Here is a 27,110-nt window from a genome sequence, read left to right on the forward strand (position 1 = left end):
GTACCATTGGTCAAATATCTTACGATATGCGAGTACCATTCATCTGAGTCTATAAAGTCACAACATATTACTAGACTAGAATCGTCTACAATAGCTGGAGAAATAAGGTTGTGAATAACAAATTTAAGATCAACCACAGGGTCCTCTAAAGATACAAGAGAAGCCACACATGCCATTGCGTCTGCATGTCGATTATCTTTTCGAGGAACAGGTTCCATGGTATAAGAATCAAATTTTTGTAATAAAGAGATGGCAAGGTCTTTATATTGTGATAATTTGTCTTGTTTTGCTTGATATATTCCTGTTACTTGTCTTATAATCAATTGCGAATCTCCATAGATATGTATGTGTTTTATGTTCAGAGCTAAGGCTACTTTTATTCCCGCTATAAGAGCCTCATACTCAGCAATGTTATTGGTACACAGGAAATTTAGACGATAGGATAAGGGAATAGATTTCCTTGTAGGAGAAATCAGAACAACACCTGCCCCCGATCCCGTACGACACTTAGAGCCATCAAAGTATAACTCCCAAGTTTCATCTTTCTCTATAGAAAGAATGAAGTCATCGGAAAAAGACTCAGGGTTAGGGAAGGAGAAAGGTGAAGGGGCCTCAACTAAGTGATCGGTCAATGCTTGTCCTTTAATTGCTCTTTGTGAAACAAATTTAAGGTCAAATTCAGTTAACATCATAACCCACTTAGCTAGGCGTCCTGATAAATCAGTTTTAGAGAAAAGATGCTTCAAAGGATCAAACTTTACCATGACGTGGACTTCTGAATTTAAAAGATAATGTCTCAATTTCTGAGTCGCAAACACCAAGGCCAAGCATTGTCTTTCTATCGCAGAATATCGGGTCTCATAATCGAGTAAGGTATGACTTATGTAATAAACCGGACATTCCTTACCATCTTTATCATGTTGTGCCAACAACGCTACGAGAGCATGAGAAGAAGCAACTGTATACAGGAGGAAGGGTTTAGAAGGTTCGGCAGGTTGAAGAATAGGAGGACTAGCCAAATACACTTTTAAATCTTCAAATGCTTGCTGACAATCTTCATTCCATTGAAAAGTGATATCCTTTTTAAGAAGTTGAGTAAAAGGAAAGGTACGATCCGCAAGTTGAGACACGAACCTATGAATGGCTTGAATCTTTCCTTGTAAGCTTTTAAGTTGAGACACATTTCTAGGAGGTGGCATGTTGACAATAACATCTATTTTCTTAGTGTCCACCTCAATCCCGCGATGCGAAACTATGAATCCTAATAGTTTTCCACTATCCACACCAAAAACACATTTTCGGGGATTCAAGCGCATGTGATATTTATGAATTCTTTCAAAGATTTGACGAAGGATTTTAATATGATCCATGTGAAGAAAGGATTTGGCTAAAATATCATCAACATAATCTTCTAAAATCTTATGCATATAATCATGAAAGATAAGGGTCATCGCTCGTTGATAAGTTGCACTGGCATTTTTAAGTCCAAAAGGCATCATTATCCAACAAAACGTACCCCAAGGAGTGGTGAAAGCAGTTTTGAATTGATCTTGAGGGTTAATAAAAATTTGATTGTATCCTGAAAAACCATCCATGAAGGATAACAAGGCATGTCCTGCCGTAGAATCAACTATCATGTCAATGTTTGGAAGAGGAAAATCATCTTTTAAAGAAGCCTTATTTAGATCTCGAAAGTTGGTACACATTCTTATTTTGTTGTCTAGTTTAGCCACAGTGACAATATTTGAAATCCATGGGGAATAGTCAATAGGGCGGATAAATCCAGCCTCCAATAACTTTTCAATCTCAACCTTAACAAGTAGAGCCACCTTGGGATTCATTTTTCAAATCTTTTGTTTCACGGGCTTAGCATCGGGAACTAAGACAATATTATGAGTAACAATCTTAGGATCTATACCAGGCATGTCAGAGTATGTCCAAGCAAAGATCTCAGGGAATTCATGCAATAAATCTTCATATTGCTTTTGTTCCTCTTCATCCAAACATTTTCCAATTTTAATAACTTTCTCTTTATTGCAAGGATCCATCTTAACATCAGTGGTGTCGCTTATGAGAAGATTACTTTGTTGAGGAGTATCCTTTAACTGAGGGAATTCTTTCACAATCTCATCATTATCAATCTCTTTTCCAAAATAGGCTTCAGTGTTCAAACAATAAGGGAGTCCCCTATTGTGATGATAACAAGGAAGAGTGTCATAGGCTCCCAAGAACTCAGCTAAAGCATCGTCGGTAGGGAAGACATCCAAAGCACAGTCACCCGAAGGATCCCCATCAACATACTCAGGGTGTTGCATTGATAGAGATGTAGAAATAGTATTAACACTAATGCATGGTCTTTTAGAAACCTTAGTACGTTTGCAGGGATTATAGCCAAGTCTAAAGGCATAATTGTGAAAATTAGTCTCTAGAGGAACTTTTATCCCTTGTTCATGAGCACCACAACCATTTCCATGATACCCATGCTTAGCAAAAATGCGAAAACCACAACCATAATGATCAGCCATTTCAGGAAGAGAAGGTGGTTTTTCATAAGACAAAGAATCAAACTCTTCATAATTAGAGGTATGAGGAGAAGAAGTTTGAGAAGCGGCCACAAAATTATTACTCATAGGTTCAGGTAAGATTGATTGATTTTTAGCTTCTTCCTTCTTTTCAACTTTAAGCTCTCTAGAAGGAACCTTATATTCACCTACACAAGTGGGATTAAAATCAAGATATCCCCAATCATCTTCTTCGAGGATCTTCTCAGGATCAAAATCCTTCTTATGTGTAGTTTCAAGTCGAGAAGAATCTTCTTCGGGAGTTCTAGACTCATCCAAAGAATTTTGATCATCGAAGAGCGAGGATTCATCGATAGGTTTCTTGTTTAAAGAGTCATCACTAGACGAGGATGGCTTAGAAGAACCCCCTTTGGAAGTAGATGTTTGTAGACAAGCTTGAAAATTAGTATCACCTGTCAAAGTATATGTCTTATTGTTATAGATGAGTTTAACTTGTCTATGCAATGTAGAGGGGACAACTTGCATGCTGTGAATCCAAGGCCTCCCTAATAACAAGTTATATGTTAAATTTCCCGACATAACATGGATAGGAGTAGGCAAAGTAATGGGTCCTACTGTGAGGGGTAAGGTGATGATACCTAATGAAGTCTTAGCCACATTGTCAAAGCCACGAATGGGACGAGAGTCAGGCTCAATAAGAGATGTATCCACATTCATCTTATGCAATAGATTAATGCTACACACATTAAGGCCAGAGCCATTATCTACTAGTGTTCGTCTTATAGCAGTGTCTTTCATGATAACCACAATCATCAAGGGATCATATTGTTGTTGAATTTCACTAGTTGGCAACTCATCTTGGGTAAACACAATTTGAGCTTTAGGATTCATCACAGAGTTAACCAAAGATGCTATATTACTAGATGTATTCAGTGGAGGAACATTCAAATCTTTCAAGGCATCTTGTAACATTCCATGATGAGCGGAAGAAGTTTGAATCAAATCCCAAAGGGATATCTTAGCAGGGGTAGCTTTAAGTTGTTCTATGAGATCATATTCCTTACCCATAACTTGCGAGATACGGGGAGCTTGTGGAAGAATTGGTTGAGGATTAGGAAGAGAAATTGGAATAACAGGAGGAGGATTAGGTTGCCTATTATTTCTAGTGTGATAAGTATGGGCAACCACATGATAACTCTCTCTAGTTATTTGCTTGGCATAACTATAAGGACTTATAGGTTTTCTTCCTTGCACGGTGATAATTGGTTTATTTGGGGTACGAAAGGAATCATGATCATACCCTCCTTGGACAGTAAGGAGAGGTGATTTAGGAACTTGAAAGGTAGGAGAAGGATAAACACCTTGGACTTCAAAAAGAGGCTTGTTATGTTCATTCAAGTTTATCATGTTAACCAATTTAGAAGTCTTGTTCTTGTTTAAAGATTTCGATAAAGCCACAAAGTCATCCAGAGCATCATCCAACAAAGCATGATCATATCGATTAAAAGGTTTATCTTTTGATTCAAAAGGAGACATCTCCTCATAGAGGGGTTTATTGAAAACAACCATGTTACTAGATTCAGGGGAAGAGTTGATAGGAATGTATCCTTGAGAGGAATCATTCGACTTATCTTTCTCATCACACCTAAATGGCATAGTAACAAAGTTTATGAGTTTTTGGTAAAATGAAGGTTTGGCATCTTTAGGGTTTAAAAACTCATCTAAAGCTTCATCTAATTCGTCTTAGCTATACTCATAATAATCATCGAAAGCATGAACATTTTGCAAATAAAAATCTGACATTTTGAAATAAAGGTTGCATAAAATTTAAACACACAATGCAAAGAAACACACTCCCTTTTTTTTTTCTTTTTAATGAAAATAAAATGAAAACACACTAAATCTAGATCTAGATCTAACAAATGTAATGCAAGAGGAAGCAATGATAGTTTCACGTCGGGTTCACCAAAATGTGTAGGGGAAAAAGCGAGACAAAATTAACATGCCCTAATCCTACCTTTTGACACACATTACGGAATATGAAAGAGCCTAGAGATATCACACAATTGGCTACTTCTTTTTTGTGAAAGAGAGAGCCACAGGATATCTATTAGGATTTCTATTCCTTCGTTGAAATTGAAAGATAAAATGATGCAAGTTCAAGTCCTAATCCCAAAATGCAAGTATGAACTAATAACAAGATTGCAGAATCGAGATTAAACAATGAACAACTGTAAATACAAGGATGAAATAAGAATGCAGATGTGTACTCAGAGTCAAAATCAGATTGAAAATGTTCGGGACGGGGGTGCGGGTGCCACTATCCTGATTTTGTCCCGAGAACTACACCGAAAACTGCTGTTTTGCACTCTGGAACACTGTCGGAAACTGTCGGAAATGCTATCTGTCCGGAGGACCAGGGCGCCCAGCGCCTCTGTCCCAGGGACCAGGGCACCCAGCGCCCCTGTCTTGGTCTTTTTCTCTACAATTTGGTGCGGAGTGGTGTCTTGACCTGCTCTTCCCGAATCTGTATCCTGTGGCATCGTTCGAGTCCCGAAACCTGCACTTATATCTGAAAATGGTATGGGTGGCTATATAGGGTTTTGCCTTAGTCAAACCCCCGCTTCGGTGATTTCCACCTCCACGAATAGCCAAGTTGTTTTGTAAAATGTATTGTGTGTGCAGACCTAGTGTGTGTGCAAGGTCCTAAAATGCAAGAAAGCAAACTAGAGCAACCTAGAAAGTAAACCCTAATTGCTTGTAAATGACAATGCAAATGCTCTAAATCAAGATGCAAAGTGATCTAAAGCATGAATAAATGATATATTGAAGCTTATGCAAAGACATGAAAACAACATGAAATCATACCCAACCCTCAAGGGAGGGGTACAAGCCAATCTTCAGTCGGTAATCTCCTATTGTTCTTCAATGCCTTCCAATCCCTAAGTGGATGAATGAATTTGATAAGTGCTTGCTAGAGGGATGTTGAATGTTGTTGAAGTCTTCAAAGATCTGCTCTTTCGCTGCATATGAGGTTCCTGAAAATAGAAATCGGATCCCTTCAAATGAAGAAAGAGAGCTCTTATGTAGGAAACCCTAGATCATAATTTCGTCTTTTGGCCGACCTAGAGATTGAATATCCTGCCAATTTCTTGGGGTTAAGCTTTATTTTATGATTGGATTGTGCTCCTAAAATTCTCGGAAAAATGTCCGGGACCATGTGCACTCCGGGCACCACGGTCCCGACAACTTTTCACCAAATTTTCAGGGCCGTTGGATATGATGATTTTAGAGAGAATCCTGAAGTTACAGGTGATTTCGAGATGTTTTGACCCCGAAACCAAGCCCCAAAGTTCAAAATAGGACTTAATTAGGGTTTTTGATTGAGTGATGTATTGGAGGAATAAAATGAAAAGGGCATGCTTTAACGAAAGGGCCCAACTTTATGATGTAGAAGACGATGAAATAGGACCTTAGACCTAATTAATTTGATTAATTAAGTGCTAAAGGAGAAATGCAATGCAAAATGTAAAATGCACTAAGGCGGGTGCTAAACTAGGTGTGAAATTGTACCACCCTAGCGAGTGTGTACAATTTATGATGCTACATTACCATTGGAGGTAGAAATTCCATCTCTCAAAGTCTCTTTGAAAGGCCTAATTCCAGATGAAGAGTATTGAGTTAACTGACTGCAGGAGCTAGAACTTCTAGATAAAAGATGCCAATGTGCCTACACTCATCTCAAAGCATATCTGCAATGCATGTGCAGAAGCTACAACCACAAGGTCATTCCCAGAATTTTTAAAATTGGTGACCTAGTACTCAAGGAAAATCCTAGAAATCAGCAAGATCAGGAAAAGAAAGGGAAAGTTGAACCTAACTGGTTAGGTCCCTATGTCATCATATCAGCCTATGGATCAGGTGCTTATCAGCTAACAACTTCAGAAGAAGATGTGCTCGATGAACCAAGTAACAACATCCATCTGAAGAAATACTACACTTGAACAGTCTAATGCATGAAAAATTCAAAAAATCAAAAAAATATCAAAAAATCAAGAAAAAGCAAATAAAGAGGTACAATAAAAGCAACTGGTGAAAACTTGGCAACATGCACTATTATGAGAGGAGAGCTCCTCTATCTATATTTTACCGTTATATCCATAGTTAAGCACTATCGGACATCACCTCACATTTTATCACAATATTTATCCAGGACATACTTAGCGTAGTCACTATCCTGGTTTATCCACATATCCTTTCGCCGCATCTCAGCATGGCTTGGTAATCATTGTACATATCCACATTAAGATGCACACTCGGCTAGGGGCAACATTAATCAGAACTTGCAGCACATTCAAGATGTCAAAAACTTGTAGCAAACTCAAAACATCATATCCAGCAAACAAAACTCAACAATCACAAAAACCGCACATTGATCACTTAACAGGATTCACAAAATATGATGGATGATTTTCTGAAGTATCAAATGTTGCATCTTGCATAAAGTTTTGACTATTTTTGCACTTGAACTTTTTGAATTATTGGATCCTCTACATTTTCTCAACAATGCTTCACGCTAGAGAAAGTTGTGGGGACTCCAATATTTTTTTTAGTTTTGTGTCTATGAGGCGATCATTTGTATTGTGTAGATACTTGTCTCGAGATGTGATTCAAAGCATATCACTGAAGACATGATCCCACATTGCGCATACAAATGGTTTAATCTTGTCTGTTTATACACAATCCACACTTAGGTCGTCCTGGTTCAATTATACCTTCACACTTGTGCTATCTTGCAAAATCAAAAATCATGTAAATTTTTCTCAAGCCATTATGGTTCAATTATACCATTATGCTTGTATAAATTTTCAACATATCCCAAACAAATCAATGCTCAATGATGATACCTACAAAGAAAGAAAACAACATGTGGCTATACAAGGATGACCAATGCAGAATGAGGATGCTCAAATCAATTAGTTGCATATCATTTTACAATTAGTTGCATATCATTATCATACATCTCATTTTCAAGATACATCTCACAGCATATCATTATCATACATCTCATTTTCAAGATACATCTCATAGCATATCATATCATACATCTCATTGTCAAAGATACAACTCACAACATATCATTATCATACTTCTCATTTTCAAGATACATCTCATAAACATTATGCATTATCACATCATATTCATCACATATAAAATCACATGCATCTATCTAAGCATTACAACATCATCATAGAAAAATTAAAAATCATATAGAAAGCATAATCCATAACACATCACATAAGGATCAAAGAAAATGGTGTCATATATATCTCAAAAATGATCAATGTGCAAAATATGTCATGTTTGTGCCAAAAACAACAAAATGATCAAAATACAATAGAGACAATGTCTCTCAGGTATGACTATCTCTTGAAGGAGACGGTCTCACTATAGATGTCCTAGCACCTAGATCTCTAGGTGGATCCTGTCTAAGAGGCCCTGTCACGCCTCTGCTCTCTGTCCTTGATCTAGTCTCTTGAGATCAACTAGATCTCGACGCTATGAAACTCGGCACTCGATGCTCCCTGGGCACCCCATCCTTATAATGCCTCCTATAGTACTCTGCCTCTATGGCTCTCAAAGCCATCTCTCTCAAGGTGTCTCTCATCGGGCCACCTATTGTCGCTCTCTGTAAACTCTCTGCAAGCTCCTCTGCTCAACCCTGACGCTCTATCTATGTATCTCGCTCTGTGGTCAGTTGAATAATCTAATGTGGATGTGCCAACAACTGTGTCTGCAAGTGTTGCACTGACAACTATAGAGATCTAATCTGTGCATCCTCCCGATGCGTCGAAATTCACATCTGTAGGGGTACCTATGAAGGGGTACCCCCTGTCCCTCTACCTATCCTTAGTGTTGGTGGAGGTAAAACATCAGACCTCCTCCTCTAGGTCAGTTGTCTAAAATCATCATGCCCTCCCACCACAATTATCACCCTCCAACCCTCTCCTTGCCCCCAGCTCCGATAGCCAAACCTCCTCTCCCTCTATCCACCACAGCCCGCCGCACTAATCTCTCCACTTGTATCCCACCTTCACCACCATCTCCACCCCTATCTCCTCTCCTCCCCTGATCCACTCTCCCCCTATCCCCTCGCTGACCTCAGCCACCTCCTCACCAGCCTCTCCCTGTCTCCCTAGCCTCTCGGGCTGATCATTTTCATCATCATCAAAAGAGGGAATCATCTCCACTGGATCTGATATCCTAGCCAGTGCATGCACATCAAATAGTGTTGCAAACTCATCAGTCATCCCTGCATCCACTATCTTAGGGGCATAGTCCCATATTTGGCCAGCTAAGTGAAAGAACTCCTCAATTGTCATCATGTTGTCAATAGTAGGTCCCCACTCTGGAACATCTTGTCTCCGTCGAGCATATAAACATGCTCCCTATGGTATCTCCTATTGTCAACCATACTGCCGCAACACCTAGCTATGCAAAAACCTCTTAATAACAAAGGGTGTCCGCCCTATCAGATATCTGGACATGTATACATAGGGCATCTCCATCCCATCCTCTACTCATACCTCACAACCTGTATATGGTCGTCAGACGATCGTATCAATATCATCCAAAACTCTCCTCCAGTGCTCAAGTTTTCCTGGCTTACACTAGACAACTATCCCTCGATATATGTATGCATAAGCACACCCAACAGGCCTATCTATGTCCGCCAGTGGCCTGGCTGCGGAAATATGCTCCCACGCCCATACCTGTAGTAGTGTAACTCCAGTAGATAGACTGCTATACCCCAAATACACCACCTAATGCAAATCTCTGTATAAGTGGGCCAACATAGCCGACCCCCATGCAAATCAGCAACCCTGTGTCACCATGTCCTCCAGAACCAACCCCCATCCTACAACTAGTCCCTTCAACCTCCGATTGGGACATAAGAAACCACCTATGAAACCTGCCAGCACTTATGGTAGAGGAGCGTAATCCAAATCCAGGAACTCTTGCCAGGGGATCTCGTATCCACAAACTATATCATCATGAAGTAAAACTTTGAAATCCAAGACAGACTCAGAGGTGAGGCAAATTATGAGAGAGCTAAATATTACTTCATTACGCATTCAAATGTTTAAACTCATGCAACATACTTTCGATCCTCAAAAGGAGTCAAAGAAAATTCACTCAATCAAAATACACAATATGAGCATTAGCAGTGTTGGTAATTGGGTATGTGGGTATACACAATATGAGAAACTTAGTTTAAAATTATACACCATATGAGTTACATGTAATGAACAAATTGGATCACATTTCAAGACATATACACAATGAACAAGTTTGATCACATTTCAATAGCAAATAACTAAGTTTTAAGAATATCAAGTTTCATATATATCAAAATGGATCAAATATCAACTTTCATAGATATCAATGAACAAATTGGATCAAATATCAAGTTTCATATATATCAAAATGACCAATAATCGTGTACATACCAAAAAATGGCATAGATGCCAAATCAATAATAGTTACAAAAATGTGGCATGTGTCATGTCTGTCAAAGTCGATATATACATATACAAATATCGAATATAAAAAAAAATTGGTCCTTCGATGACCACAACTACAACTATATGTCTCTATTGGTATCTATAACTATGGTGGATCATCAAAATCGAGCCTCTTCAAAGCAGTACGTGGCTCTGCAGGTGGTTGCACAAGGGCAATTCAAATGTCGAATCAGATATATTTTCTCAATATAACATCAAAATAACTAATTATTGAACTCTAAATTGTTTGAAGTTGAAATGTTGATTACCTCATCTTTGTCTTCTACAATTGGGTGAGGCTGAGGATCCATGGGAAGTCCTGAAGGGAGCTATAAATTGTAAAACAACATTAATACAAGTTAATAACATATATGTCAAATAACACATAATAACTAAAAATGAATAGACTAAAAACCTAAAGCATATTGGAGCCTCAGATGGATGTGCTATGGTTGTAGGAGGCAAAGTCATAGATGAATCAGTTACGATCATTTCCTATATCCATGGTAAGTGATCCAAAAGGAGTTAACAAGAGGGTTTCAACTCCGTTGTGCACTTAGTGAAAAGGAGTTGATCTAAGACATACATACCTTTTCCCTTTGTCATGTTGGGATCCCATATTATACGTGTAGGAATTCTAATGAAATGGAATGGTAGAACATCAGTAGGAAGCTTGGAAGGGGGATGTAATAGGTTAAAGACAATTATACAAGTTAATAACCCAGAGTTGTTGATAAACTAGATAGAACAAATATTGCTATCATATGTAGAACAAATGCACACCAAAGCCTCGTATAGTTCTCCTGTAACCTTAGGAGGCCTAGTCGAATCTGATGCAGCTATTACCATTTCTTGTATGAAAAATGATAACATATGATATAGACATAAAAGGATTTAGTTATTTCGAACACGCAAGAATGCAATCCAAAGTGAATATGAAGATAGCACCTCTTCCCTCTACTGAACCTCATCGACATCAGGTGCATTCATTAATTCCATAAACCCCATATGTTTCTGTATATAAAACAAATAAATGAAGTGCATTTATCAATATTTACATATGCATGCTTAATCATAATACATATCAACAAATGAATTTAAATTGTACTGAATTACCTTCTATCGTTTGGGTGTCCGAGAGATATCTTTTTCTGCCTTGGAGTGCTAGAGGATGGCTTTCTCACACAAGATGTCCTTGAGGTGGGTGGGGTAAACTAACAGAAAAAAAATTAACATAAGGGAAAAGAGAATGTATTTAATATATCACCTAAGTCAAATATATATAAATCTAAATGGCACCACATAGCTATCTAGGCCAAAGTCAATGGCCAAAAGCATGATATTATCAAGTTGGGACACCTCAGCCCCTGATAAGCCCTATAAAACACCAAGTAATGATACATATATTAACAAAAGATATTTTGAAACCAATGTATTTTTATATTTTTAACAAATTTACAAATCTTTACCTTTGGTGGTGAAACTACCCGTGACCATGAAGTCGACTGAAAAGTATGTGGTGTAATCCCACCACCTACTGCACCTTGCAATGCATTTTATTTATATGTCACTTTAAATTGTTCTAAAAATAAAAATTCATTTTTTTTATAAGATTTAGTCACTTAATTGATAACATGTCATAAACAAAATTAAACGCACTTGTGTTTGATGGTGAGGGAACAACATACTCATCAGGTCATCGGTAAGGGCCACATCCTCTATAGTGGAAGCATGGCATCTACTCCCACAACATGTACACGAATGAGATGTTGAACCATCCTCATCTGCATCAGTGTCTACACAAGAACATACACCCTGGCAGGTGGTGCGCATATGCTGAATGAGTTGGCTCGTGCCAAATGATGCATGAGGTGTCACTGATGAAGGAGGTGCCACTAATGAAGGAGGTGCCACTGATGAAGGGTGTGTTGCAGGTGCTGGTACATCCTCTACTCCGGCCAACTTTGTGCCATGTTGAAAAATGACATCAGTCAATGATGCAGCTGCCTGAAGAGTTTGTAATTCCATAGACTCCTTCAAGGATATATGGATAGTGACATGAACCATGGGTTTAAGAGTTGTACACATCCTATGTTGTGGTTGTACCACCCTATGGGCCCAAGGTCTATCTTGCGTAGAGCCTCTCCCTCTACCCTGAAATTATCGGATGTCAAAGTAATTTGGCTTCTCGTCAAGGATAAACTCACAATACAACTTTCTCAAAAAATATAGATGTACCTCCAATTTATTACAAGGTAGTTGATCAAAGACCATATACCACCTATCCCAAAAATCTTCTTTCAGCCTAGCATGAACACACCAATGTATAGGAAACCGAGTCCTATTTAGTTCTAGGTTTTTACTGGTAATAGGATCAATGAAAAGAGAACATATGTCAGCTTTAAGTATGCCCTTTTTTTCACTTGATCATATGACAACCCATCCGCATAAAATGTTCGACATCTATCCCTCCATGAACCCCATTTTTTAACTTCCCTAGATACGTCATTTGCACTATTGGCCATTGTTTCTAGTGTTGTGGCGAGGGTTGAGTGGTGCTCAAGACTAGAGGACCTCAACCTATTCACCAATATAGAAATTTGGGCACTATTTTGTGTAAGGCGATTGATGATATCCTCCTATGTTGCATCTACATGATCTAATGGAGGACGTGGAGGGTTTCGGGGTGGCGGTGGTTGTTGAGGAGAAACAAATTGAGGATTTTGTGGTTGTGGAGCAACGTCTTGAGCGTTTTCTTGTTTCTCATGTGCAATATTTACAGGGTTTTCTTGTGTTGCTTGTGCAGGAGGAGGTCTTTGTCATCTATTTCATTTTTGGGGATTTCTTGTAGAATCTGACATCAAATTAATAAAACCAAAACTTAAATCAATTAAAAAACCCCACTTCAATTAAAATGCAAACAAAAATAATCAAACCAATGAAATCTTACCTGTTCGACGGGGTGCCATTGTTGAAAATTGCTCTTAATGTTGGAAAAATCCAAAATGATTCCAAACCCGTGCGGGTGTTGTGGTTTTTTGGCTTCCTTTTGCTATTTTTCCATGGGTTTTGGTGTTGAAAATGGCCAAAACCCATGGGTTACCAAAAAGTATAATGTTCCTCAAAACTTGTACGAGTTTTGAGGAACTTTTTGTTTTTTTAATTGTTTTTTGTTACCAAGCCTAGCACATTTTTGAATTTTCAAAACATGCACGGGTTATGAGAAAAATTGTTTTTTTTTGCATGTGGCCACTTTTCTGTTCACCATCTTGGTGCACTTACCCATAATGTAAGCACCCAATTAATGTAATATCCCTTTCTCTTATATGATTGAATATGTCAAATTTTGACCTCAAGGAATATTGTCAAACAGTTGTCCTTCAACTTTAGACCTATTGTTACTAAAATTTGATTTCTTTCTTGATGTTGATGGCCCAAGGATCAATATCAAACAATTCACATTCAAACGTTTAGTTTGCCGTTCTAATAACCTTGCATGTTATTGACACAAAAAGGGCTTAGCATAACTTTGTGTGTTATTGACAGGAAATGGAATTACAAATGTTTGATGTAATATCTAAACTACAAATTAAATGCAATAATTGTTTGGTTCCTTTACAATGCCTATAGATGAATTTTCAATGTCAAACATGCACCTACAACCAAGAGGCATTTTTACGAACACTTGGCATGCGAACTACTGTTATTAGAGACATAGTATCAAAATGACTTGCAACTCAATCCTCCTTTTATTGAATGCAATTTTCCAAGTACAACCAATCAAACTTAAAACTTGCTAATGTATACACACATTCCTTAAACTCAGACAATAAAATAGGGCTGTCTATGATAGTTATAATAGTAACTATATTTGTATTATGTAGGCAACTACATATAGTAGTGAGAACCTGTTTGGTAGATCGCCCAATGTTGTTGTGAAGAAGCAATCAATATCTGTAAGATGTGATCCTCTTGAAGCCCAAATCGAGTCCTTTTAAAAATTGCCCCTATTATGAAATTCTCAAAAAATGACTATTGAATGGCAGCCTCAACTTACACTTTCACACCTCAAGAATCTTCAGCTACACCTTGTAAGTTGAGCGCTCCAGCTAGGGGAAGGAAATGATGCAAGTGTGAACCAAAATGAACCAAATCATGACTCTTCTTAGATGTGGCAGGTTTGAAACCAAGTCTAAAAAAACTCAGGGATAAGGTAGATGCAATCAACTCCTTGTGATAAATTAATGAAGTCCTCTAGCATTCAAAAAATGTCTCCATTTGACTCCTCCAAAATATCAAACCTTAGCAAGTTGGCCTTTGGCTACAAATTAGGCACTAATGAGATGACTGAAGTATCAATTCCACAAATGCAAGCCTTCAAGAGATCTTTCACTCCCTCAGTTATGTTATCAATGGGATTTATCGTTCCCAATGACTGAAATGATCTGCATAAACCCTTGGCTCCACAAACTCAATCAACACAAATATCAATTCATGGCTGCTTAGAAGCTTGGCAAGATCCTCTTTTATACTTTTTTTTAGTCCATCTCCAAAAGCTTCTAGAAATAATATTAAAATTATTTAACTTAAGTGACTTTATGATATAATATTAATTTAAGTCACTTTATTAAAATTATTAAATATAAAGTCACCTTTTAATTTTTATTTATTTGATAACTTTATAAATAATTAACTTGATACTTTTAATTAAAATAATTAATCAATCTATCTTTAAGAAATATAATCAATTGGGACAACTTAATTAATTAATTAAATTAATTATTCTTCCTCCAAAAATGTGGACATTACAATTAAATATTAAACCACAAAACTCAATAATATTAAATCAACAATAATTAAACAATAATAAATAAATAAATAATAAACCCAATAAATCAAAAGCTCAAATAATAAATATTCAAATAAGCATTAAACCATAAAATAATAATAATATTAAATCATCAATTAAATATAAATCCATGAAATAAATATTAATAAATAATAAATTCCCAATAATAATAATCACACATTAATATTTAATATTAATGCCATCCATTAATTTAATTTTAATAAACTATATGAATCAATTAATAAATAATCACAACTCACAAGGCAACCCAACATATGGTTGAACAACATACCACATGACGCTAACCAGATGACTCACGCCAAGACACTAAACTGACAAGGGTATCAACTTAAGCTTAGTGTAGAAGGAACTCATGTCACCTCTGGTCAACTTGCCATTGGGATAAAGACACACTCAAACCTATGAGACTAGGTGGAGTCGATGTCTAGTACTTGCAATCTTGCTTCCACCAATACCCACAAGACAACATATACAATCGCATATATCATAAAATAAATCAGACAAGTGAAAGAGAATTGTGACATTATATCATGCTCATAACAAGTGGTACGACATCGTCTCTATCATAAATACATCTAAGTAGGACAATCATGGCAATCATAACATCATCTCATCCCATATAATCATGAAGTGGGGTTAGTACCAACTAGATACCATCATGTTATCTTAAGCAATATAAATCACACATATAGAATGAGAGCATATAGACCACAAAATATAAGTCCATTCATCATAATAATCCAAGATATATCATCATCCACATAAATCATCATATATCAAATGTCCATATAAAATGTCTAGCATCATTAATAAGCATCCAAGATATAAATTGAAGTCATAAGTATCAATCAAAACATCATCAAAGGGTCTAAGCAAGTCGAAGAAGTATATATATAAGAAGTAAAAATTTACAATAAATAGAAGTTCATATCAATCATCATTGGCCACCATCAACCCTCATAGTCTTCTATAATTCGAGGACATGAACATGGCCTAGGAACTTTTCCACTCAACCATGAAGAGCCTAGCTACCTGGAAACAATGGTAGGATGGAAACTTTGGTGCAATTTGATACATCTATATGCATATCTAAATATATGATGATGCAATACCTTATTATCAAGACATGGTTGAGAAACATATTAAGAAATTTCACTAGGATAATTCATCTATTTTAATGAATAAGGCTTTGGCCAAAGAATTCAAAATTAATGGTTTGATTTTCCCAAAAAGAGGATCATCCTTCTCTATTTAACTATATTTGACACCCTTTCCTAGAATTCATAGCCCAAACACACATAAGGAGAAGAAACTATAGACTATAAATTAGGTAATCATAGATATGCCTAATAAGTTTATCTATCTCTTAACGTACATATGAACACCATTATGAATCTAATGCATTATTCTCCTAATCCTTGAAATGATAATGCAAGTGAACAATATTTTCAATGTAAATTGAATCTATATGACTCTTGGCGCTTAACAATCATGATTACTCATATGTTGATCTTATAATGTAAATGCAACAGCCTTCATGTCCAAATGAGCAAGTATATTTATAACAGAATAAAAAGAGATTTCGGTCATAAACAAGATTATGCAGATATTTAATAAAAAGGTATATCTCACACACACACACACACATATATATATATATATAGTTGAGTGTACAAGTATATGTGTATACATTTTTACAGAATTTTTGTTAATGATAAGTAAAACAAGAATAAGTCAACATCATGGTTCAAGTAGTCTATAAAATGTCAAAACTATTGACCATATTACAATGCTTTAATGGTAGTATTGACCATATCTCAAATCAAGTCAACCAAAACCAAACTCTCTACAAAGAATACTCTACATAGTATAGGATCTTTTAAATAGCATATCAAATGAAAGTTGCAATTTTTCTCGTAATACATACCTATACAAGAGATCGACAATCTTTGTCAATGATGTTTGATCAGATTCCTCTCATTACCTGGTATAAGAATATTTATTTCTGTAATGATACCCCTTTTATAGTCCTCCTATGCTTATCGAATCACCTTTGAACTCATGCAAGTCTAGTAAAAACAATCTGTCTAATAAACAAAATGCGTTGTTGTTATGTTTTTAGTTGTGTGTGTTTTTTAAATGAAACGGCCTCCTTTTCTTATGCATTTAACCTCAATAAGTAATGTTTTTCAGTTTGAATTTTGCCAATTGGCAATATGTTCAGTTGAGTGGGAAAATATTTCCCATGGCTTACTATTTAGAAGTAAGTTTTTAGCAGAAAAATAAGCTGCCTTATGCAAGTCATTACCATTCCCAACCAATATTAGTAACATACACTTATGATAATTTGTTTTTACCAAGACTAAGTTGCAATTCGGACTCATTGGTTCGTTGTCAATAATGCCTATATTAGTATATCTATATTTTAAAAATATACGTAAATTATCCCGAGAGATATCTTATAATAGAAGGGAATCTGATGATTCCAATAGTATTAGTAGTATACAAGAGTTTCAAAAATATGGATAATAATAGAGTTGATTGTTGCCTTTTAAATATTATGGCACTCTTCCACTGTCATTTGAATGTAACAGTTTCATATAGTTGGAGACAAGTGGCAAGGATTCTATTTTATTTGGAGTAATAAAATAACACCTCCACAAAAACCAAAAGATGGCATATTTCATGCATTTACCCATCATTTGCATGTCAAATTGTTTCAAAATTGAATTTTTGTTTACGAACATTTTGATGTCATTGTCGATGCCTCTCAGCATAATAACGACCATTATGGAATCTTCAATAGCATATGAATGTGGCTAAATACATACGCCAACTTCAATGCATATAAATCAGTGTCATTTTGGTGCTAAAGGATAATACAATGTTTTAGTTTGAAAGCACATCACTTATGTCATAACGTGAAATTTTGTTTGAAAACAAATCGGCCTCTAAAGTTTAAATTGAGGGTTGGTAAAATATATAAAGCATTGACATGCTTATATATAAATATGGCTCTATGAAAGAAAAGATATTATATCAACATCTCTATTTTTCTTCAAGTATGTACAAGAACGAAACATTAACATATTAGCGAAAACTAAGTTTTCATTTTTCTTCTCATATCATTTAACATGTGGCCAATATTAGTCACTCTATTATGTGAATTCGTTTCATGGTTGATGATTTATTGTGTCTAGTGATGAATTGTTTCATGTGTTGTATGGGCTAGCAATAAATTTTTGAACTTTCATATGCTTGGACTGGTCACCAAACTCCTCTCTCTATTAATTTTGTGACCCTTGTCAAACTTAATTTATTGTTGAAATTGTTGACATTTTATGATTTAATGTTGCACTTAATGATTCCCCTACTTGGGTTTTCTCTTTTCAAATCTTATGGTGGCTATTTTGAATGTTTTATACTACTATCCATGTTATGTGTTATGTGGTGTTTCTATCATGTTCATTACGAACCTCTCATAGTATGTACAAGGGAGAACATTAGGAAGAATGTACCATATGTGATTGTTGATTACTTAGAATTGTAGTAAATAGAAGAATTAAGGATGTCTTCCTTGATACTATGTGATTGAAATTTCTTGACTTTTATGAAATTATTTAGAGATGTGTGATTGAGAAAATATGAATTGCATAGTATTCCATTAGTGAAAATCATAACAAATCAAAAGTACCTTGTTTATAGTGAATTTTAATGTATGGCTTGTATGATATTGGTTAAACATAGATGCCTATGAGGGATTATGAATTAAGTGTAATTGGACCATCTTATTGTGTTTTTTGTATTCTTGCATAAGCTTTCGTTGATGATAGTATAATCATGTGTATTCTTTGTGTTTGATCCTAATTGATAATGGATGTAGTCCACTTGCAATGCTTCATGTGGCAGTCATGGAGTGATTTGGAGAGGTTCTTAATGCCCCATTAATCCTTCTTTTTTTGTTGCTTGAGGGTATACTTCGTGTCAATTTAGATATGGATTCCCTAACTACATGTATTATTGTGTTGCCCCATTTTTGGCATGCCTAATATTTGAACTTCAAATTGGTCTTAATGTTAAGTGAAGATCCAATAGGTGTTTATGCATAAGCAGTGAGCATGTGACTCAATGTCATTACTAGTCAGAATTTGAAAAGTGCATGTGTTTTTAAAATTACCAAGAATTGAGGGAAATAATTTGATAGGTAGGTTCTAAGCGTCATTTTGTGTCATATAGCTAATTTTCGCCTGAACCCAGTTCATAGTTTATCATATATTGAACTTTCAAATTTTGGTGTCCATCGCCCAAAAATGATTAAAATTTCTCATTTTAGGTTTTGTCATGAGGAATAAATAATGATGTTGGCCCATTTCCCTACCATCAACGTGTTTTTCAAATTTCAAAACCTAACTCCCTACCGTTTGGAAGATATGATCGTCTTTCCTAAGTTTGGGCATTAAAGTTAAAATATTCAAATTATTTTTCAAAAATCATTTAATATTTTAATTTGTTTTAATATTGTGGTCATTTGAGGGAGAAATTTGTCTAAAAATGTCTTTATTTTCATGTTCCCTTTATTCTCCTTCATAGTCAATGGTTTCTGGAGGTCAAGATCATAGTCTTTGAAAGAAATGGTTAAGGATGCTCCGTTTTTGAGCATTTTTAACTAATATTCATAACCTCAAAAATAAAAAGGTTAAGAATTCTCCAAAATGGACTATCTCTAACCTTGTGTGGACCCGCTTTGCATAAAAAGGTTAGAAATGCGCCGTTTTGGAGCATTCTTAACCTTTTTCATAAGAGTTAAAAAAAAAAATGCACAAATGAAATGCAGGGTCCTGGATTTTTGTAAGCGAAGACAATATGATCAATAATGCCAATTTGCAATGCAAGTTTTTCTACCTTCCATTCCATCCATACAAAGTCGAGAGCTTATGAATAGGTTATGAGCATTCATCAATGCATTAAAGATAAAGTGTTTTCGCCAGATGTTGTAGTTGTAGCTGCTATGGAGACATGACTGCAAATCGTAGAGGCAAGACTATGCTATTAGAACTTCTTTGATAGACATGAAAGCAAATCGTGGGAGCCTCAGAAAGAGATTTCATCTCACGGATGCAATAATTGCAGAACACACATAATGTATTTGTTGAATAGACTTTAGAAACTTTCAAGTGATTGCAGTTGGTAGGTGTAATGAAAGCCTCTGCAACCTTTGGCCACATCATCCCAACCTATACAAAATGAGAACTTTGGAACATGACATTGGCATTCGTCACAGCATAAAGGATAGTAAAATTTTATCATATATTTTACTTCTTTTAGTATCTAAGGAATGACATTGTTTAGAAATAAATTGGTACCTGGCTATTACTATGTCACAATAGGACATTTTCTCCTAAGTCAATCTATAAAATTGTGTGTAAAAAAATGTTGACAACATTCTTTAGTCATGTACACACTCCAAGAAATGCTCATGCAAATCTAGATTCCTTTTAGTTGCTTCAATTGAAAGTGTAATGTACATGATATATAAATATAGCTCTCAAATCATATATGCCTAAAATGAATGCATTGAATATTCTTAAATTTAAGGACATAAAAATATATCACATAAATTTGTGTTTAGTTGATGCTAGGTAATCGTTGATCAATATTTAAATTTTAAATTTCAAATTTGGAATGACAAATATACACAAGCAAGGATCTCCCCATGAGAAAACTTATCTTGGAACATGAAAATGACAAATCAATGTGCAACATGTGTGCATAGGTGTAATAAATAAGCAAGTAGGGTGAATGTATAGAGATATGTAAGTAGACTCACTGAGATAAATAATAAGTACATGGGACTACATATGATTGATAGATGAGTGGCATAAGATATGAGATTGACTTTACACAAAATTATATCAAATCTCAATACATAAAGATGCTCTCCTCAAAATAAACATCAAGTGAGAAAAAACAATATGTCAATTTCATCTTTATAATTGCATATTGTAATAAAATACTTTAGTTCCTTTCATTTTTCAGATTTTTTATTTTTTACATAAAACTAAATTTAATTGTATAGATTTTTTCAAATGTTGTGTTCAACAAGACTTGATTTCTGATGGATTTATTTATAACCATTCAACTTCAACTTGATCATATAGGGGAGAGGACCCAGTAGTTGAGCACCCTAACTTCACACTTCCCAAAATCTTACATGAAAATTTCAAATCACTCCCAATTTTTTTACGCAGCTTGGCAAGTCCTCTACTTATAACTAAGGTTTCAGACCACAGCATCAAATATGATGTCATATCAGCATGCTTTTGTCGAAGTGTCCAAAAGAGCCCCCCAAAAAAGTGAGACCAATACTCGTGCAAGTGAGACCGATACTTGTGTGTTGATGTGACATCACATAATTTGTTGCTTTTTAGTGCTTAGGGATACCTTTCATTCAAATATGGGTAGTCCTTATCAAAATAACAACTTTAAAGTTGCAACTATTAATTCAATATTGTCCAAAATATTAGACATTAAACCAACAAGCGTAAGCATTAAATCAGAAAATACTATCACAATCATTCGAACACCCTCAACTATTAAATCTTTTCTCCTAATCTTTATTACCAACACAATCAAATTTAGACGACCAAATTCAAAAAGAAAACTACTGACTAATAAACATTATAATTGCTAATTATTCGCCCATAACAGTAAAACCGACCTATCCAACGATGTAAACAGTTTGACCGCATTGTCCACAACATGGGGTTGTTTCTGTGCTTACAAATTTTTGCTCTAATAACGGAATTCCTTTCCATATCCTTGGAATTTGCAGGCTCTGAAGTTACAAATTGAAATGTCTTACTGAAGTACACATCTTCTGTTTTTGTGGGGACTGCAATTTTCTAGAAGTCGAGAAAAACTTTTAATTTTTTGTGGAACACAATATACTCGTGTCTTGGAAATAGACGAAGTCAAGATTGACTAGTATTAGAATTGGTGAAAGAAGTGACAGATGAAGATGAGGTGCACCTCTTTCTGTCAATTCTTGGGGTCTTCAAGTGTACCTCTTCCTCTTTCTGTCAATTCTTGGTCTTAGTATTTCTGAATTTTTTTCAGTCTTGAATGAAGGTTTTTAATAATGTTTATGAAATTAAATAGTTTATTCTGTTTAGTTTTGAAATCAAAGTATTTGTCATTATTGTAATTTTTTCTAGCGTATTTCAGAAGTTTGAATAAATAAATAAAAATTATCAATTCACAAATCAAAACAAATCTATGAAACCATCAAAAGATTGAACACACAGCTAAATAGAAAGATTCAAACAAATAAATCTTGATTAAACAATCTACAATTTTTTTTCTTCAAATAAATCAATCAAATCGATCCAATCCATCAAAGAAGGCACAATACACTTACTTGGAAGAACCTTGCCATGACTTATCATTGTTGAACATGACTTGGCAGCTTTCAAATAAGAATTCGGTAAGCCTGCTGACTACACAGAAGCTTCGAAAGCTTTACATATCTCACCTAGATTTTTTGTCAGTTGTATACCATTTTCCCAACTTTTCTTCAACGTACGAGAACATTCATTACCTTCCTGACCAGCCTAGACTTTGCTGTGACTTTTCACCCTTGGCAGCTTATAAAGAAGACTTAGGTGACCCTCCAGACAACACAGAGGCTTAGAGAGTTTGTTTGTTTGTCAGATCAAAAAAGATGAAAATGAAGACTGCTTTAGTTTGTTTCCTTCTCTTGTTTTTCTCTGCCACCTCTCATCCATCTTCTCCATCTGCTCATTCTGATGAAGAAGCTCTTATGTCTTTTAAGAGTTCCCTCTCCCTCGACCCCCACAATTCTTTGTTCGATTGGTCTCCTCATCATTCCTTCTGCAATTGGACTGGCGTTATCTGCTCTTCTCATCATCAGCGTGTGGTTTCTTTGAATCTTACTGGTATGTCTTTACTTGGTCCAATCTCTCCTTTCATTGGCAATCTTTCTTTTCTTAGAGTACTCGATCTCAGGAATAACAGCTTCCAAGGCCAGATTCCCCCTCAGCTGGGGGGGCTTTATCGCCTTACAATACTTGGTTTGGGTAGAAATGAATTGGAAGGTTCCATTCCATCCACTTTAGGAGATTGTAGTTCTTTGCAACATCTTTCTCTGGCTTATAACAATCTGATGGGTAGCATCCCCTCCCAGCTTGGCCTTCTTTCGCATTTAAAGACCCTTTTCTTAGGGGTGAATCAATTGTCGGGTACAATCCCATCTTTTCTAGGAAACATGTCCTCTTTAACTGACTTGGAGTTGGGAAGGAACAACTTTCATGGTAGTATTCCTGTTGAATTGGGTAGGCTTTCCCAACTTAGTGTGCTTTATCTTCAACAAAACAATTTGACAGGCACAATCCCATCTTTCCAAGGAAACATGTCCTCTTTAACTGACTTTGACTTGTTTCAAAACAAACTCCATGGCAGTATCCCTATTGAACTAGGTATGCTTACTCAACTCAAAATAATTAATCTGGGCATCAACAACTTGATAGGAGAAATTCCGATTGCTCTCTTCAATTGCACCCTTCTCCAAAATTTGTCACTATCTGACAACCAATTAATTGCCCACAATTCCCTAGAGTTTGCCAAACTATCAAAGTTGCAACAACTACTATTATGGGGAAACCAACTCAGTGGAAAAATTCCAATCTCCCTCTCTAATTGCACTCAACTTACAAAAACTAGAATTAGCCATGAACCAATTCAGTGGCAATGTGCCCCTAGAGTTTGGTAATTTGCACCAACTTCGAGAGCTTCATTTAGCCAGTAATCATCTTGTGAGTGGAAGAAAGGATTTGTCTATTCTAATGGCCTTAACTAATTGCTCATCTTTGAATACTCTAGATTTGTCTCTAAATAATCTTGCTGGTGTTTTGCCCTCTTCTCTTGGCCAATTATCAAGCCAACTTTCTCTTTTAAAATTATTCTCAAACAAAATCGAGGGAAACATACCAAGCAGCATTAGCAACCTAACAATGTTGTCATACTTAGACTTATCTTACAATCTTTTCAATGGAACTATTCCATCCTCACTTGGTCAATTTTCACATCTTGAAAGAGTGTATCTTCAAGGAAACAATTTACGTGGAAGTATTCCAAAATTGTTAGGTCAAGCAAAAAGTTTTGGGAGGTTAGAATTGAGTGAAAACATGCTTTCAGGTTTAATTCCAAATAGTCTGGGTGATCTCCCACAATTAAGACATCTTTATCTGCATCACAATCAACTATCAGGGAGAATTCCTAGTAGTTTAGGGAGATGCCAAACTTTGGAGTTGATAGACTTGTCTCACAACAAACTAAGAGGAAATATTCCCCCAGAGTTCTTGGGTCTTAAAAATCTCCAGTTTTATTTCAACATTTATAGCAATTTATTACAAGGTTCTCTTTTGGAGATGAGCAAGATGGCAATGGTCCAAGCAATAGATGTATCTGTCAACAACTTCTCAGGTGAAATTCCAATTGCACTATCAAGTTGCACAAATTTACAATATTTGAATCTTTCATGGAATTCATTCAATGGTACAATTCCAACAGCATTAGCAAATCTCAAAAACCTTGTGGACATTGATCTCTCTAGCAATAATTTGTCAGGTGTAATTCCAATGGCTTTCCAAGAGATGAAAACACTTCAACATATCAATCTTTCTTCAAATAGGTTAATAGGAGAGGTTCCAAAGGGAGGAGCTTTTGCAACACTTAATCAGTCAGCAATTGTGGGAAATCTTGGCCTTTGTGGCACATGGATAAAATTGTCACCATGCTCCAAAGATAAATTTTCATCTATCACTAAGAAGGGGATAATTCCTATTGTGGTTGGAATTACAATTTTCATCATGTCTTTGCTATTGTTTGCAATTTCCTATAGATGGAGAAATAGAAAGATACCCACTCTGAATGTTGGGCCCCCACAAATCTCATACAAAGAGCTTGTAGGTGCAACTAATGGATTCAATGAAGACAATCGTATAGGAATTGGTACTTTTGGATCCATTTACAAAGGGATTCTAAACAATGGTACAAATATTGCTGTTAAAGTTCTCAATTTGAAAGATGAAAATACTCTCCAAACTTTTAATAGAGAATGTAATGTGCTAAAAAGAGTTAGGCATCGCAATGTGATCAAAATCATTTCAGTTTGTTCCAACCTTGATTTTAAAGCATTGATTCTTCCATTCATGTCAAATGGAAGTTTGAGGAGATGGTTATATCCCGAAGGAGGAGATGAATGCCAATTAATTTTGGCTGACCGATTAAGAATAGCAAAAGAGATAGCACAAGGAATGGAATATCTACATCATCATTGCTTTGTTCAAGTCATTCATTGTGACTTAAAGCGTGATAATGTATTGCTCGGAGATGATATGACTCCATATATATCAGACTTTGGCATTACTAAACTCCTATTTGGGGCTTCAATGAACTCCTTGACTTCTACAAATGCACTAATGGGATCTATTGGCTATATTGCACCAAGTATAAAATTTGCATTATTCCAATATAATTTTTTATTTTTCATTCATTTTTAAATTGTATAAATACTTTATATGGTTTGAGAAATACGAATTGTTGTATCATACTATAGAGTATGGGGTGGGTGGAACTATTTCAACAAAAGGATATGTATACAGCTATGGAATTCTACTTTTAGAGTTGTTGACCAGAAAGAGACCTACAGATGGCTTATTTATAGAAGGAACAAATCTACCAAAATGGGTAGATATGAACTTTCCAAATAATATCATAGAAGTTGTGGACACCAACCTACTTAGAGATGTTAAAGAATCAGAATCATCAATGATATTGTCATGCCTTACTCAATTTATGCAAGTAGGGTTGGCTTGCACAAGGGAGCTACAACAACAACGACCAAATATGATGGAGATAGTCAAAAGATTAGAAAAGATAAGAGTGGCATTTATTGGTGCACAATCATTGCAATTGCCCATAGATATTTTGCCTTTACTTGAGAGTACAAGTGATCTAAAAAATACTAGTTCTGAGAGGGATGAAAATTGGTCTACATCTACATTTTAGGACTAGACAATCAACTTGATAGCAACTACTTATTAAATTTTGGCTTGTTTATAATATTTTCATGTAAAAGAGATATTTTAAACTCACTATAAATAGATTTACAATATTGTGAGGTTATGAATTTATGAAAGGTGTAGTACTTGAAAAACTAAAAATATTTAGAATGGCATGTAATTTTTGGTCATTTATAAGTCCAATAGTTATTATTTGACTATATGTTTAAAGAAATAGAAATAAATCCAAATAAAAAGAGTGAGTTTTTTATACTTGGTGGTGTCTTAGATTTTTTTACAAAGGATTTATGTAACATTCTATTTGACAAGTGACATTACATGATGATACATTTCTAATGATCATGGTTAGTACTATTCATTGCATGTTTCACTAGCATGATTTTTTCTTGCAATGGTAAGATGATCTTTTATGATTATCATGCTTAAATTCTATGCTTTTATGGTAACCTTGTTTGTGTTTATCCTAACATTGTGTATCTTATGTTAATAATGTGTTCATCTTGTTCTAATATGCTCTGTAATTATTCTACATTTTCTCAATGCTTATCATCATGTTGTTACACATTTGTTTTTGCTATGAAATCCTTTATCTAGCATTCATGGCTGCTTTCACCTGCTTTTTAGCCCTCATTGGAGGCAACGCTAGGGGTATAACATCAATTTCTACCATTTTATGTGCTTTTGCCATCATATCTTGCTATCTTCTTATGTTGTCACATGATAATATCCTTACATTCAAATATCGTTACTAAGTTTTCTAAGGTTTAAATCATTTTACATATATTGTGTACTCTCATCCAAATTAATTGCCTTATATTTTAAGGCAATAAATTGGAGGTAGGGTAGTCAAGGTTAATAATAGTCATTTTTATACTGATTAACTCATGATTGATTCTATGCCATTTTCCAATGGTATCACATACTTTTTCTACTCTAAAACAATACCTATTTATGTTGTAGCCACCGGGAAATATCTTTGTTCCATCCAAATTAGAATCTCTCTCCATTTTATTTTTTATTTTTCTTTTTTTTCATAAATAACTCATTTTCC

General features: G+C 35.4%; 1 protein-coding gene across 1 annotated transcript in view; it reads left to right on the forward strand.

The window, feature by feature from the left end:
- LOC131045625 (putative leucine-rich repeat receptor-like serine/threonine-protein kinase At2g24130) overlaps window positions 1–26,045 on the forward strand; it is a 95,104-nt gene extending 69,059 nt beyond the window's left edge. Inside the window, exons 2-3 of the mRNA XM_059219075.1 lie at window positions 23,856–25,484; window positions 25,594–26,045. Of these exons, the coding sequence (XP_059075058.1) occupies window positions 23,856–25,484; window positions 25,594–26,045 (2,081 nt within the window). The remainder of the gene's footprint in view (window positions 1–23,855; window positions 25,485–25,593) is intronic.
- Window positions 26,046–27,110: the final 1,065 nt, after the last annotated feature.

This window comes from Cryptomeria japonica, chromosome 4, assembly GCF_030272615.1.
Source record: "Cryptomeria japonica chromosome 4, Sugi_1.0, whole genome shotgun sequence".
Classification (NCBI taxonomy): domain Eukaryota; kingdom Viridiplantae; phylum Streptophyta; class Pinopsida; order Cupressales; family Cupressaceae; genus Cryptomeria; species Cryptomeria japonica.